The sequence below is a fragment of the Lissotriton vulgaris genome, chromosome 12 (assembly GCF_964263255.1).
Source record: "Lissotriton vulgaris chromosome 12, aLisVul1.2, whole genome shotgun sequence".
NCBI classification, from domain to species: Eukaryota; Metazoa; Chordata; class Amphibia; order Caudata; family Salamandridae; genus Lissotriton; species Lissotriton vulgaris.
In genome coordinates this window covers 404,229,921-404,246,607 of record NC_141700.1, presented here as the reverse complement: position 1 = coordinate 404,246,607, position 16,687 = coordinate 404,229,921, and the positions used below count along the sequence as shown (strand labels likewise).

General features: G+C 38.6%; 1 protein-coding gene across 1 annotated transcript in view; it reads left to right on the top strand.

The window, feature by feature from the left end:
- TOX3 (TOX high mobility group box family member 3) overlaps window positions 1-16,687 on the top strand; it is a 198,655-nt gene that overhangs the window by 131,942 nt on the left and 50,026 nt on the right. The window contains exons 2-4 of the mRNA XM_086945173.1: window positions 4,687-4,752; window positions 6,268-6,297; window positions 13,444-13,695. Coding sequence (XP_086801299.1) covers window positions 4,687-4,752; window positions 6,268-6,297; window positions 13,444-13,695 — 348 coding nt within the window. The remainder of the gene's footprint in view (window positions 1-4,686; window positions 4,753-6,267; window positions 6,298-13,443; window positions 13,696-16,687) is intronic.

Genomic DNA, 16,687 nt, shown 5'->3' with positions numbered 1-16,687 from the left:
ATTAAACTTTACCACGGCACTCAAAAAATTCTCAATTTGTTTAAAAAAACTCTCCCAATTTAGAACAGCCAAAAAAAAAAAATTCTGAGCATACATCTTTCAATGTTTACCCAATCAACCTTAGTGTCTGCTTTGTCTCTCAATGATCATTACGTTTCTTTTCCTGGCCTATCCCCCTCATTGTAAGATTATTATTGCATGTCTATGAATGTAACAATCCAATATGTCCAGCGGCGGCTGGTATATAATGGTGGTAGGAGGCAGGTGATGGGGTGGGTGGTAGGGGAGGGAGTGAAAATAAAAAGAAAAAAACACTTACCTTTCAGCCTCCGCTGCCACCTTCTTAGTCCCCTTCTGCCCACGTCAAGGGCAGTAAACAGGAAGCACCAGCTGTCAGCCTCCCAATAGCCAATCACAACTCTGCAATGCAGCATTGTGATTGGTTTGGGCACTGTGGATCGGTGCTCAGCCAGATAATTAGCAGATAGGCGTGTTCTCCATGCAGGCTGTAATGCAGCCTACATGGAGAACATGTAAAGTGTGCATGTCGGTTTCACCGGCTCGAGATTGCCATTCAAAGCATCATGCACACTTGGAGTGGGCAAACCACTCCTGCCCTGCGAACAGAGCAGCCCCACCACACACCAGTTGAGCAAAAATGTAAAAATAAAATGATAATAATAAGTTAGCATTTTACTTTTACCTTTTTGACTTTCTCAGTGGGTCAATGCTCCTCCGCCTTAGTGGAGGAGGCGCCCCTCCGCCACTGAATATTTCTTGTGAAATGATTTTCTTTATGACGAGTAGAAATAGCATTGTATTGTATTTCCTTTGTTTAATATTGATTATTCCCCATCTTACCTAAAGTGCTTTTTTTGTCTTTCATATGTAAAATAAATATGTTCATAAACCAATGTCACTATAAATCTGTGGCATTTAAAAGTTAACTGGCAGTGACCAAAGGTCCTTAGTAGTGCATTGTAAGTCAAAACCAGGAAGGTCTCTAAATGAGTTAAGGGCTACCAGCTGAGTTCTGTGTCTGGGCATAGGATGAATCTCAAAACATTGGTTGGGCCTTTCATCCTTGGTTGATGACAAGCAGCTAAAATTTCACAAGTGGAAGATGGTTGCCTTATTCAGAAGACTACAGCTACACTGAGTAAACACTCTTAGGAGCCAATTACGATCTTGTTCGGAAGGGCTTTGGATGGGATTCGTTAATATCGAGTCTGAAGTGGAACCCTTATATCTGACCTAATCGGTCAACCTTTCTGATGTCCGAGTATGATGCTGGGAAACCTTCCAGGCTGTCTAAATCTGTTCCGAACACACTTTGTGCAGCCCGAATCATTCACAATTTTTACAGCACAATGGAGACGGTTTCCGAACAAACGAGTACGATGACCGATTTGGACAGCAGTTACGAATCGGTTTGCCCGAGATGAAGCCGCTTTGGGAATTTGCTCTTTGGGGGACTATTGCGGGCCCCCTCTTCACCCGGAGGCAACCAAATGTGCCCCCTGGAGATACCCAAAGGACCCCTCTTCCCAGGCATGCATAATGTGGCAGGCACCATTGGGTGCCCATTTTCCACCCAACCACCCCTTTTTATCAATGGGAGCCTGGGTTCGCTTGCTGTACAGTGGCTCCCATTGAAGTCAATGGGAATCCGAACTTACAGAGTTCGTAAGCATCCAGACACATCAAAATCGGTCGCTAGGACTCCCCAAATACAATTCGTTAGAAAAGCATTCCAAACTCTATTAGTTGGGAATGATTTCCTAACCAGATCGTAATCGGCCCCTCAGTGTGCTAATTCAATAAAAATTGTAGTTGTTGGCACAGATCAATACATAAGGGTTCGAAATGGGGGATTTAAAAACATAGTACACCACCTATCATTCGCTGTTGAACATCTTTCTAAAGCTGTCACATTTAGCGAAAGACGTTTGCTGAAGAAGGCGGAACTGAAGAAATATGATGGTTAGAGTATGATGAATTTTTTCTTGAGCTCCAAAGCTAGCCGCCACATGTAGTTGACAAATTACAATTTTGTCACCCAAGGCTGCTGACTGTCACAGTTTTGGGCTTGTAATTATGTTGAGTTTTTTTGTGTTGACTACTTTGTGTGTATTCTCCTTTCTGTCTGCACTTTGTGATATCTGAATGCATATAGCTTTTTTCTACAAGTAGGCTATTTGTGTTTTCCAAGGGATGTGCATATGTCTCAAAGGCATATGCATGGTGGAAGGTAATTTAATTAGTTTGCATCTGAATAGTTGCTGTTTAGCTGCTGAGTGATTTCAAAGGACTCTAGCAAAGGTGCAGTCAGATGATCTACTCCCTCTAGCAAAATAAAGAAAAAGCACTAAGTAGCATTGATCAGCAGTATATTATCCCTTACCCCAAGAATACCATAAACTGATATCTGAAGAAATTGGGCTTGGAATCGAAGGGGCCATGCTACTTTCCAAGTCTAGAAAAAAAATGTTTTCTAGTATCTCAAGAATATCAGAGGGCTCATGCCTCCCTCACTCTGGTGCCATACCATGAAGGAGAATGGAAAACCCAAAGCTGTGGATGAATTGTCTCTCACATCCATTGTTCTTGTTGAGGTTTGATGACCTAATCATACATTAAGTATCAGTCAGAGTTGCTCATGATTTTAACTCTGTCCAGAGCAACCACACATGAAAGTAATCAATACAAGGGATCAGGAATTGCTGGAGTAATGGCAAGGATCACCGAACCTTCCCCAGAGATAATTTACAGTTTTATTGCCAGTACATGCTTACAAGGTTTCTATGTGAAAAACGAACTGTGTTTTCATTTAACGTCTAAAAGGTTTAAAAAATAAAATTAGTGGGACAAAGACAGTGTTTTGTGTAACAGTACTACTTTGGTTAGAACCAGAAAACATAAGAAGCTTATAGCCTCAAAATAACATATTAAAATATGTTATTAAAAAAGGATAAACCTTTCCCAGTAAATTAATGAACAGATTACCCTAGATACTGAAGAACAAAACACACTGATTTTTGCAGTTTATCTGGATAAAACCTATTTTTTAGACCCTAGGCATTTTGACTAATATGCCTGCTGTTTTGAATTTACAGAAAATGTAACTTGAACATGACAACATGGATTCATTTGATCGGCCACAGTTACAAGTACCGAGTCATTGCATCGATGAATCAGATGAATGGCTGTATCTGCAGAATAAGGAATCTGGTCTTAATTTTAGATTCAATAACCCCCTTCTATGATGATACTATAATACTATTTTTTTTAAAGAGCATAGTGTAGCTCACCTGACAATCCTGCTGGGCTGTGTCCTTGCCTCTCATTTAATCTAGAGTGATTTGCATCCTCCCACATGGTCACGTTTTGTTACAAAGGTGGCTGAATTTCAATGTTATTGCCCATAGTCTGTCATTGTTTTACCATTCCAAAGTGGCCAACATGTTGCTTTTAAATGTGACGACCTTTTGGGAACTTTCAAAAGATGAATATTGCACAGTACATTCTATAATTCTACTGCAAGACAGAAGAATGCTGCTGCATTTATTTTAATTTTTTAATGCCAGCATACACCTCCCATGTTTAGGTGGACAACTTTTTCTTTTTTCTACTTTTATTCTTTTCACCATTTTTTTTACATATTCTTGTTCAGTTTGTGTTTGTTTTACTGTGAATGGGTAATTGGAAGAATACAAGAATAAGTCAGTTGGTAAATGTGTGCATAAGTGCAAGAATGAGCGACACTGCATGTAGAATTAGTTAATGTATGTCTAAACTCGCCAGTGACTGCATAGGCGTTTTCAGTTATTAACCAGTTCTTTTGGCATTGCCAATGTTTATAATTAATTTAATCTTATTCACTATGAGTTGCTTGTACAATGCTCTGTCTAGGGCATATTTGTGTATGTAAGCAACTGAGAAGGCATACATCCTAAACATCACATTCATACACTATCTGCTGAATGAGTAAATCGTATCATATAACCACAATTTATTCTAGGACTGGAACTCAATACCCCTAAAAGAGCATACACACCAAACCAGACCCCAGTCTACAATGGATACCTTGGATCCATTTGGTAAGTCCCTGGTTTACTAAAACGAGACAATACCAGTGGCAGAATATATGCACACACATGCCAGCAAAATAGCGGCTTTGAAGATTTAAATTGAAACCAAAATATAGGGATTGTTGACTTTGGACATTACTTAATGGTACCTCTATGCCATTATCTTTGCAGTGTTGCAAAGGCTCTCAATATATCTTGTTCACACACGCCTGTATTGTAACGTTCTGATTTCTAAATATCTGGAATTATACGAATCAATCTTTTGGTCTTCTTTTTTTTCTTAGATGTTCTATTACATAAAATATGACTGGATGATTTCACTGGTTGCTAGTTCTCTTAAGGTTCACTAATCTTATGGCTGTAATCTTGTGAAATACAGAAATGTATTTAACAATTTTGGAGTCCGTTGCTTTCTTTTATTTAGTCAGCGAATATTTTCGGTTCTGCTAGCTGCTTTCGTTGAAAATACTACAATTTAAATGCCTCGTATACAATGCTCCCTGTCTTTTTGAATAAAGAAATCTTTTGATGTGTTATTTGAAAAGATACTTCTTCATGGGCCCAGGCTAACACAAATCTATGTTTTTCCTTTCAGTTTGCTAGTAACAGTAACTACATGAACATGGCAGATGCTAACAACGCATTTCTTGTGGCAAATGAGGTAGGTCATCTTTTATCCCTTTGTCTGTTCTGCTGTTAGCTGAACTAATTTTTCAAACCTTAACTAGATAAATAATGATTTTCTCGGTATTCATCGACCACAAAGTACAAGACTTTAATAGGAAAACGTACTGATCTGACATATCTCCATTACCAGTCAATTTAGTTGCCTGCAAGCGTCCTGATTGCATGGCATGCCAATGGGAGCACATCATCCTTAAAAAGACATATTGCAAATAATAGCGCTGGAATATGCCCTTCCAAGTGGAGGCATGCTATTTTGAAATATAGTAAAAATCATTTATTATGAGGATGTATATACTTCATATGTAGAAAACACAACATGTTTTGTATCATTAGAAACCCACATGCGTTAACATTGCAAAGTGGCTCAAGAGTTAAGGGGATAGTCCAGTGTGGTAATAGTAGGGCCAAGCTCACAAGAAAACGGATTGCTGATGTGCCGAATTGTGTGAAGCAGGCTTATGAGACGAAGAATAAGGAGATGCAGTCCCTGTATTATGGCCTTTTCTCTTACAAGACCTCTTGTCAGGCATTTTATAGACTCGACACATGCATTAAAATGGTCAACATCTCCAAATGGAATTTCTCTGTTGATCTGTTTCCCTCTGTCTTCCTATCTGTAGATTCAATTAATATGTAAAGATTGCAGTTAATACATAGGCAGCTCTCAAGGAATTAAGTTTGGCCAGGGCATATTGCTGTATATGTTTCTATTTTCTCACTAGATTTATGACACAGATAAACAAAAAGGAGGAGTGAGGTAAACAATGCTGGCTTGACCGGAGAGACTATCATGGCAGCCATACCCAGACTGTTCCTGTTATGGCAGAATGGATGAGCATCGTATGACTCCATCAGGGACAATATGCTGCAATGGTTTTGAGACCAGTGGTTCTGTAGCCTTTGGTGAAGGGCTACATAAGAGTTGTTCGTTCTCTCCCTCTCCTTACCTAACAAGACTCCATCGATATGGAAATACTCTTTCGCAAAGCCACCTGAGTAATTGACCATAATGAACACAATAGCCATCCGTAAGAGCAACGTGATGTTTCATGCTGTAGAATAATTTCCCTACATTTGATTCAAATGCTGATGAAAGCTGGGGCTGCCAGCAGCTGCTAAGAGACAATTTAATTCCAGCTGTGATAATTCACCGTGTCAGACATTGGCTGTTATGTGTTGATACAACAGTCCTCCAGATTTGCATTTATATCAAAAGGAACAAACGCTTTTTACGATTTCAATACAGATGGCTTTTAGCAATTGAAGCACTTAAAAACTACATCCTGACAAAAGTGCCAATAAGAATCACACGATGTGGATTGTTAATACAAAGTCCAATATTGCAGAATATTCTTCAACACGGGATACTATCCCATGAAAACAAAATGCTGTTGGACTATATTGTTGGAAGGTTACTTGTTTTCTTTTTCGTGTACATTTGATTATCACAAATATAATCTAATCTTTTATTCCTTTCTTATTCCCACAGAAGCAGCCTTGGTTTGAAGACTGTTTCAAGGTATTTTAGATTTATACATTTATTTCTCCGGTTATTTGCACATTATGAATTGAAATAAGGAAACTATTTTTGGAACAGAATGCGTATGTGCATAAAAAAGTGTGTGTGTGTGACTGTGCTTCAACTTGTGTTTTTTTAAAACATTTTTTTAAATCAGATTTAACATATCCCATATAGGTTTGAAAGCGAAAATATAACATGGAATGATTGTAACGTTTACATTTTATTACACAAGTAGGTGGCTACAGGAAGCACTTCAGCCATACATATTTCAAACTAATTCATCTTTGGGTACTACCATCGCGTTGATGGAGTCTTTAGGAGCCCTAAATATTTATTGAAATAATGTGTCAAGTGTTAATTACAGTGGTAATGAAAACGGCTAGATACCACATAACAAGAATGAGTGTTTATCCGTATTGTTAATGTGATATGTTAGATTTCATTAAGCAGTAATGGGGTAGCAAATGAGTCACAAATTACTGTTGCATCTGTTACAAGACCACATTAGTGCCAAAAAAACAGCACAGGCAGCCACAGGTTATCTTCATCAGAAAACTAATTCTCCTCGTACCCTATCCATTTCTTGTGAAAGCGAAATTAGGTTTTTTTCAAAGGGCATAAAATCGTCTTTTTAATGGAGCACTAACAAGGAGAAATACGAGTAGACCAGAAGGCGCATCCTGCAACAGCACACACAAACCAGTGCTCAAAAAGTTACTTTTCTATTGAAAACTGCAGGCTATAACAAGGTATGACCACATCATTTCTGGTGGAAAACCAATAATGACAGCTGACAGGTTATAAATGCAAGCACGTGTCTTTCAGCAATTAAGTTTCCATCTCCTCTCAAGTGGTTTTTAATTTAGATCATCGTTTCTAGTTTGACGATGATAATTTACAGATAATGAGATCTTTCACTGAACATATAATTTCTAAATTAACAAGCATGATGTCGATATTTGAAACAATTTAAAACAAGAGTGATGCATCGCCATTCTTACATGTTGGATTACTTACTGTAGAGATGAGACATTTCAGGAACAATAGTGCACTGGAATATTGAGAGCTCCATTTAAGACCTGAGAATGTGTCCGACCACTAATGGCTGGTGTAGTTCTTTCAATTCCACATTCCAATTTTTGCCTTTCTGCTTCTTCCTTTTTATTTTAGAACATTGTATCATCAGTAGATGCATAATAGCCTTATAACCCTTCTGCCCTGGGTTGTATTGTTCGTTAAAGGTGCTCTCCCTTGTTCTAGGCTCTTGGGTTCAGCGCCTTTAACAGCAGGTAGCCCCCAGCAGCAGGTTATAAAACTTTAAAACATTTTTTAATTGGAAGCATTACTGTTATTTCTACATAAATACAATAGTTTTGCATTAGAAAAGCAGATTGGGTCAAACTTGTCAGATCATGCTGGCTGTATATAGAGGCAGCTATTGATTTTTGGAACCACCTTTCCAGATACTTAAACATGAGAACAAATGTATACATACTTTCTATAAATAAGAAGTTATAATCAGTAGCGGTCGGTGGTGGGAGTAGCTGCCGGGCAGTGACGTGCGGAGGGGCAGGGTGGGGGGGGGGGGGGTTGTAATCTATGGATTACGGAGGATTACAGGTAAGTAAACAAATAAATAAAATGATTTTTTTTGCGCACACTGCATCCCCAAATGCGATGCAGTGCACACAACGAAATTCGTTTTATTTATGTTTACTTACCTGTAATCCTCCGTAATCCATAGATTACAACCCCCCCCCCCCACCCTGCCCCTCCGCACGTCACTGCCCGGCAGCTACTCCCACCACCGACCGCTACTGGTCATAATTCTTCATGATGAAACAAACTAATAAGAGGCTAAACTATGCCTCTTGGCATAATTTGTATGATGTGTAAAATTTCAATTTAGGGGCATTTGACTATGCCAGTTACCTTGTTTGATCATATGATCTGGTGGCTGTTATTGACCAATGAAAGCTATCTTTCTAATCCCAAATGAGTATGTCCCTTAAATAGCTTTAAAATTGTAATTCTCACAATGTTGAGGTACGGGCTCTCAGCAAAAAAATCTCTTATTCAAAATGTATTGAACGGTTTGATTATCAATTAATTGTTAGCCAATTACTGCCCAGAAAAAGCTCATGTAGTACTAAAGCCCATAAAGGAAAATTGGGTATTGAATGGACTAGGGTTTCCATAATCCATGACCAGGGTGTAGCTTGATCTCTCCCCTAACAATTGTCATCCATTATATGTTTGTTCATACACTAAATCACAGAGGGAATAGGTGTTGCCCAACATGAGCTAATTTAGTGTGTAGTAATACACAAGTGAATGGAAAACTCCCATTTCATAGCAATAATGGATGTATAAAATTAATTGGGCATTAAATCAAGATGTCTAAATTGAATTGTTCTCATTGTATCATTCAACAATAGAGTTGGTCTGCCTTCTCTAATATAATATGCCTTGCAAAGCAGTGTCCACAATGAAGCCTTGTAGTACTGAAATTGGCACTTAGAAATGCAGTATTCTGTAGTGGTATCACCAAGATACAACATACTAGGTGGTTTTGGGGGTACTGATGATAATAGCTCTGTCATCTTGGCAGCGAATTCTGTAGTGCAAATGAAATCAACATTTGTAGAAATTAGCCAATATGTACTTTATTTATAACAACATTGAATGGATTATTTCGCTTACAGTGATGCCAAAAGAGAAAGTCATTGCAATGAGTAGAAAGCGATGCTACATATATTAGAATAAACCTGTATTTTATAAATGATTCCCTATTAGAAATATTACTTATGTCATAGCAGGAGGCCATGCAGATTTGTTTGGTTAGTTAATCTTAATTTGCTCAAGTCCTTCAAAATCTGAAGGTAAACTGAGTTCTCAGACCAGCATCTGTGTTGTTTATAATTAATATGCAGAAATAAAAAAAAACGGTAGAAATGTAGAAGATTTTTTTGTCCACATTGTCTGACTTAATTGCTGTTGAAAGGGCATATACAAAATTAACTTGAACTACTTTGCTAGCTTTGTTTAGAAGTCACTGTGAAGTGCAGGTATAATCTAATTCCACTGGAGTGACAGTTTATACAAATCAAACAAATCTGTCCCTTGTGTGTTAGTACTGTCATTTACCATCAATACGTACCCCTGTTCCAAAGTTGCAGGAGGTCTGTTGTGCCGACTTTTCTGCTCTCTCTCTCTGCCTTTCACTTGCAGTTACCAAACTGTTGTTTCTGGGTTTTATAGAGGCTGCTTTTCTGCTTGGTTAGTTAGAACCGCAGTGGTTAATTGTCTAATTTGAGCCATGCCCAGGCAAATAGTGACATGGGCCCACTTCTTTCAGAACCTAAAACACGTAGTATGAATATAGCAGTACTTAAAATAGCCCTAAAACGTTTGTGGATATTTGCGGTTTGCATGTTTGTTGAACAATACCTACCAATGTATACATCATCAAATGTAATGACCTGACGTGGACATTTTGAATGCAACATGCACAGAGCATTTTGGGTGAGTGGACAGTTGGATGCTGACCAAGCCAATTTATTAAGTAGACAGCGCAAAAAGTAATGGATAAAATATTTGAATTAATCTCAGCCAGTTAAAGTTATTTCAGAGCAGGAAAAATAGAAACACATAAATATACTGGAAACTTGTTTTGTGTGTAAATGGAATAGAAGCTTAGCCCAATGCAATTGCAAGAACTTACACGGTGTGTACCGCTATACATCCTCTAAATCTTTTTGGTTAATGAGAACGACCTGTCCATTTATCTTCCTACTGTTATTTCATAGCTATTATAGACACATTGCACAGTAATCCTTCTTCAAGTAAAAAACTCTGCTACTATAAAATGAAATGTTGAAGGCAATGTCTGACGGCAATCCGAAAAAGAAACATTATATGCACATCTTCATATTGGGAGGAGTCTCATCTGCCCCGAAAGTTGTCTGCTCTAAAGTTGTACCAAGAAGAACATTTGCTAATGAGAAGGTTCCAAAGGAAATAATGAAAGCCCCACCAGGTAAATCTTTTTCACATAGGTATGTCACTGGCTCTACGTATCTTACCCCCAATTACATGAGTTTAAGCCTGATGTTTAGCTTGCACAGGAAAAAAGTGCAATACAAACTCGGGTCAGATATCTTTCGTGCTTTTATTGTTCACAGCATTACACAACATATTACGCAGAGCATTACGATTTGCTTTCCTTGCTTCACTTCCACCATTTACATAAAGGAAGAAAATAATCAGATACAAGGATGAACCCCCTTAAAATGCCTCATCTTAAAAATTACCTCCCACAATCCAGTGGCTGGACAACCCCGAGCCTACAGGTGACAACCGATTTCTGTTGCTTTCTACACAAGGTAAAATTTCAAGACTTTAAACAGTTCACAAGAAAACCATAAAAGCGTACATATAAAAGATTCATAAAATGCATTATCAATATAAAGTTCATGCAGTTGAGACAATTGTGCAAATGATTTAGCAAGCAGCTCGTTATAAAATGTCCTAGTACATAGATGAAATGGTTAAAAGCAATCCTTCCAAATGTACTACCTTTTCCTCCTTCCTCGTGAAGAAGTGAAGAAGGTACTTCACTTGGATCATTATCTATTCCTGGGTGCTCACAATTTAGGCAAACTCACCTAATTTAAAACAATGTTATTCCTACCTGGACCTCTCAGGGCTAACTAAGCAGTCATACAATGTAAACAAGTAATTTATCGGGCAGACAAACATAATGCCCAAATATGTTAAAATTTTCAACATTAAAATTAAAAATAAATTAACTCCTTGGACGCTCATGACGAGCTCAGCTCGTCATGGTGTACACCTCCATACACTCATGACGAGCTGAGCTCGTCATGAACAATGGGAAAAAAGCAAAGCCAGCACAGGAGGAAAATAACACTAGCATCGATGGTTGCGAATTCATGTATCCTTAAAATGAGCAAGCATCAAAAATATCCTTATTTCTGGACTATTCTCCTGCTCTTGACAACTGAAGAGATATATCTATATACTGTTACGCACACTTGATTAGTCTGGAGCACTGTGAGTATGGCAGAGCCTCTGTGAATTTCCTAATGTTTAAGGTTCTCGGAAGAGATAATAGTATCAGAGTTCTCTGTTCTCTATAGAGCCCACAGAAAAAGAAAAACATATGTGCTTGGGACGTTCTTGAATTACATGTGCAGGGAACCAAGTCTTTTTCAGCAAACATATATGAGGGATAAGACATCAGAAAAAAGCCAGGCCCAATCTAAATCTTGACAGATAATATTTCTGATGATGTTGAACCGTTAGCAGATATGGCTCAATATGGGGTGTTGAACATAGTGGAAGGTAAGCCCCCACCACCCTCTTCTTTAAATTGCCATCCCAACTCATTTCCTCTAGTCGTTTAAACAATTATTTTTTCGCCAAAGGTCTAATTCCAGTGTCTATAGACATTGGCTTAAGAAACCAGTCAGATCTATCGATGGCATGGAGTTCATTTTTTCCTACATGAGCCCCTTGATCGTATGTCCCCCTGCTAAATTTACACTGTCAGTAATCAGCATTTATGTCAAAACTGCTTCAGGCATGGACCAGATTGACAACCACAATTGTACAGTTGCCATCCTTACTGTATCTCCCAGATGCTGCAATCCTCATGTACTATGATCGCAGGTATAATAGGAGGGAGTGACCTGTCTACTCAAAAATGTGTTTTCCCAACTCTGCTTGGGTGGAGGGTCAGTATGCCCCCATACCCCAGACCCATAGGTAGCAAATGATATGGGTCTGTCTTTATAAATAGTAATTGCTGCATCTAGGGGCATAGACCCTAATCTGGAAGCAATTTACACAGGGACGCAATTGCCTGTTCAAATTGTGCAGCCCTACTCCCTTTAGGTGCCTCCAGGTGTTTCTGTTATCAGATGGTACCCCCAGATAAGGAAATGTAGGGACAAATTTTAGGTTCTTCCACTGAAATGAAAGGGGGTTAGTCTGCTTCGCTGATTCACAGAAACCATTGCGTATGATTTGGTTTTATTCATAGAAAGACTCAGAACTGACAAAGATCGCAAAGCTATATAAATGTTTCTAGAGACACAGCCATCTGCGTATATAAGTAAAGGTAGCTGTTGTGTCCCCATCCTGGCCAGGTCAGCTGCAGCTTCGATCAACTAAATCTCAAGACCATTAATGTAAAAATAAAAAAAAGAATGGTGCCAGCCCACAACCTTGTCTGACACATTCCTTAACATTAATGTATGGGGTGCATTCCGCATTTGGTCCATACCTAATTCTACCTTCTATGTCTGTATGTATGTGGGCAAGGAGGTAAACAATTTTGGGATTTTCACCATTATTTAGTAGCATAGACAGTAGCTTCCCCCTTATAACATTGTCAAATGCCACACATAAATTTACGAACGCCCAAAATGTCAACCCTCTTTGGCAACTACATACTTGCTTGTTATTATTAGATGTAAATTCAAGCACTGATCTGCCATCCCTAAACCCTGCTGAAACCCGTAGTGGCTGGTGTTAATATGCCCTTTTCATTTGCCTAGGTTTCTAGTTAGTCTAACATGACTCTGTGAAGTATCTCAGAAGTGACTTGCATAGTTACTGGCCAATATCTCTCATTGTGGCCACAGATATCTCCCTTTTAAAAGATGGGCACAGTCATTGCCCATGACCAGCAGTTAGGAGGGGCTGCATTTATCTCTCTCCTTTGTACGATTACCAGGATTGGGGCCCAAAACATCAGATTGTCTATAAAAAGATCAACCGAGACTGCACATTTTATGGAAGTCAACGGAACATAGGCGTGCACACTGCTTGATTATCCATAGGAGGCATGGATGAATTGAGCCTGTTCTGCCCTCCAGATTCCTCCATATCTTTCCCTATGTGAGTTAAAGCGCACTTGCACATTTGCAGAGTGTTGACTCACTGTGCAAATGCTGTTTTGTCAATGTGGGTTTCATTCACGGCATAGTTGTTACAGCATTTCAGTTTTTCAGCTGTTGTAAATCTACGTTTTCTGTAGAAATTTGAATGTGAAAATATAACTAAAACCTATTGCTTGTTTACACTGAATGTACTTCCTTTTTTACATCCCCCTAGACATTCCACACTCCAAGCCTTGGAGATGAAGAGTTTGAGATTCCACCTATAACTCCACCTCCTGACTCAGACCCTACACTTGCGCTAACAGATATGCTGCTGCCCTTGCAAGGTCTCGGTGAGCCATTACCTACACACGGAAATGAGTTTACACCCCAATTTCCACCACAAAGCTTGGATCTGCCATCAATTACAATATCTCGAAATCTGTTGGAGCAAGAAGGAGTAATCCATAATAATGGTTTGCCAATGGTAGGCCGATATTGCATTTCTAATGACCATGATATTACTTTATTTGAAGAATTACAATTTCACATGACATCTTTATGTTGTGCTGTCTTGCAATGTATTCATTTTTGCAAATCTGTAGGAGTTTAACTTGGGTTATGCTAATTATTATTTGTGCTTGCAAAATTTGTGAATTTCTCATAATGTGAAATTCTCAAAATTCATTAACGTTTTCTTTAGGTGCCATCTCATGCCATTCTCTGGAGTCGGATTTGACCAGACAAGGTCTCTATGGGAACATAGTCTGTTCAAACCAGTCTCCTGCCATCAACTAAAGTCAGTGTTTTTTTCCCACAAAGCATGACTTTGAATGAAATACCAAGCCACATATCGAGCCATTCACATAATATCCCATAATTTTTCCAAACTTATCTCAAACAAAATCATACAATTTTGCATACCCCTTGTTTTAACAGGTGCCAACATCCATTATAAACTCATTGATGGAAAACCACTATTTTAAGTCGAGTGTATTTTAATTGAAATTATCGGTGTTATGGCCTTTTAAAGATGTTGTACATCAAATTAATCTGATTTCTTTTTTTAAAAAGACTTGAAGGGTGTAATCTAGATTCTGACTTTGGTAGTAAAGTAATTTTGGAATTGAATTAATCCGATTGGAATTCAGGTAGTGTGTTGGCTCTTCAGAAGTGAGACAGGTTGAGCTTGGCCTTGCTTAGTCTGTCTCACAAGGTTCTTAAAAAGTGTTGACTCTGCTGTTCGTAAAGACCTAGAGATAAAGAGTCAACAAATGACATACATGGACAGATTGTCCATACCAAATCTTCAGTCATTTAAAAGCTAGTTGTTAGTGGTTGCAAAAAAATATGGTCTTTAATAGCGACTGTATGATGTAGAATGTTTAATGTGTTACCTTACCATAAGGTGCTCTGCCCATTCCACAAATTAGATGTAAAATTGGGCTTTAGATATCTATAAACATTGTACATGAGCCGAAAAATGCCAATCTTTTAAGCAAACAAATGGATTGTCCATTGTTTATTTAAAACCATGCATGTTTTCACTTGCGATTTATTTAATTAGCATTGTGTTTTCCATTAAGTCAAGCAAAGTATGAAATCAAAGACTTTCAGTTGGTGTATGCAAATATGTCCACGATAAAATCGTTAACTCAGAATTCATTTTATTTACATCGTATTGACTTCATTAGATCTAGTTAAAAAAAATATGAACAGTGGAAAGGATACCATTCAACCAATCAAAAGTATGGTAAAGAGACTGTTCTCCAAGGGGAGGGACAAACACAAGAGGAGGAAACTAAGCTATTGAATCAAAAGCAATGGAGCGATATTAAAGCCAACCAGTGATAGTCATTGGAGGGGCTCTAAGCCCACTGTGAGGTTTGGGTATGGCCCACATGAAGCGTTTGCCTATAGACAGGTAAAAGGTATTTGGCATGAGAAAACTGAAAAGTATCTAAATAAGAGAAACTGTTTTTCCTGTCAAACCAGTCTGCAATTCACCTGTTGGACAAACTGGATGCAGGGAATGATCTTCGCATAGCAAATCATGCTCTAGATACATTTCTTCTCTTCAGTATGCTCAAGGATCTACATGCCCTAGAAGTGAAAGAAGGTGCATTGATAAAGTGAAATACAGATTATATGGAATAAAAAGGCAATTGGCTGCTTAGATTGTGAGGTTGATATCCTGAGAGACCCAGGTACAGCCACATGGGAAAACATTTGCTTTATCCTTAGACTTTCAAAACCCTGTTTAGTAGCCTCAGTGACTCACCTGGGACAAAATATGGAAAGTATAGAGAATGTGAATTACTGAATTTACTATTTTGGGACTTCACCAGTCCATGAGGCTAAAGCTAAAAAATGATTGTTGATCATATTCTGCAAATTATTGTTTAGTGTGGTCAATTTGAAATCCTCTTTTAGAAATTTAAAGGGCACACAGAATTGCTACTATGGACTGGTGACTGAAGACCCTAGGGACAAGCACGTTGATTGCAGAATTGTGGAGGCCTTCTTAACACATGGATGTAACTCAAGTAGCATCACAAAAATAAGACTTGTCACTGCATGACCATCCCTGATATTCTTAGATCTTAGATATGAACACAAGAAAGGAGACCCACTCTGTTATTAACAAAATGTTTATTGCTATGAACAATGAAGCATCACTTTGGTTTTCTACACTACTATGTGTGGATTATCTTTGAAGGTAAGACCCAATCTCAGTTCACACGTTAATTCCGTCCCCCAGGAATTATTTACGGAGTTGTCATCCAAGCACACGTCCTGGGCTGTGTTGCTCAATAAATATATTTCTAAAAAAAAATACGAAACGAATTGGCTGGTCCTGATGCACAGTATCATATAAGTAATTTTCCAAAATCGTAAATCTTATTAGGCTGACCATTTCGGACAACTCACTTACTGCCTCAGAGTGTTTAATCGCTAATTTTTCAGTGGCCATGTCCTGACTGTTAGGGCTAACAAACTGTAGATAGAATCTTTGGCAGACTGAAGAGCAGCTGATTTGTGGGCTGTCTGCACTGGACCGAATGGGCTGGCATGCATGCCCTGGAAGATAGCGGAGGTAGTTATAGTTGAACTAGTGATGGGTGTGTGGGGGGGGGGGGGTTATACAGGGCTGCGAGAGAAATGGTTTGGGAAGGCAGAAGGTTGAAATTGTGAGGTGGTGGGTGAGGAAGATGGCAGGAACCAAAATAATGAATATCAAAGACATTATGAAAGATAGGAAAATGATGTTGGGTGGTACAGTAGGTAAGGCTGGACGCAGAAATGGGCCAGGGAAAATAATTCTAGAATACAGGGAGATGCCAGAGGCCTTGGCTTCTCATATGATTTTGACTCTGAAAAGAGCAGTCAAGCAAAATAGAAAAATACTTCAAAATGCAGATGTAACATTGACAACAACCACATCCTGTACATCATTAAGATGGCCATCACAATGACAC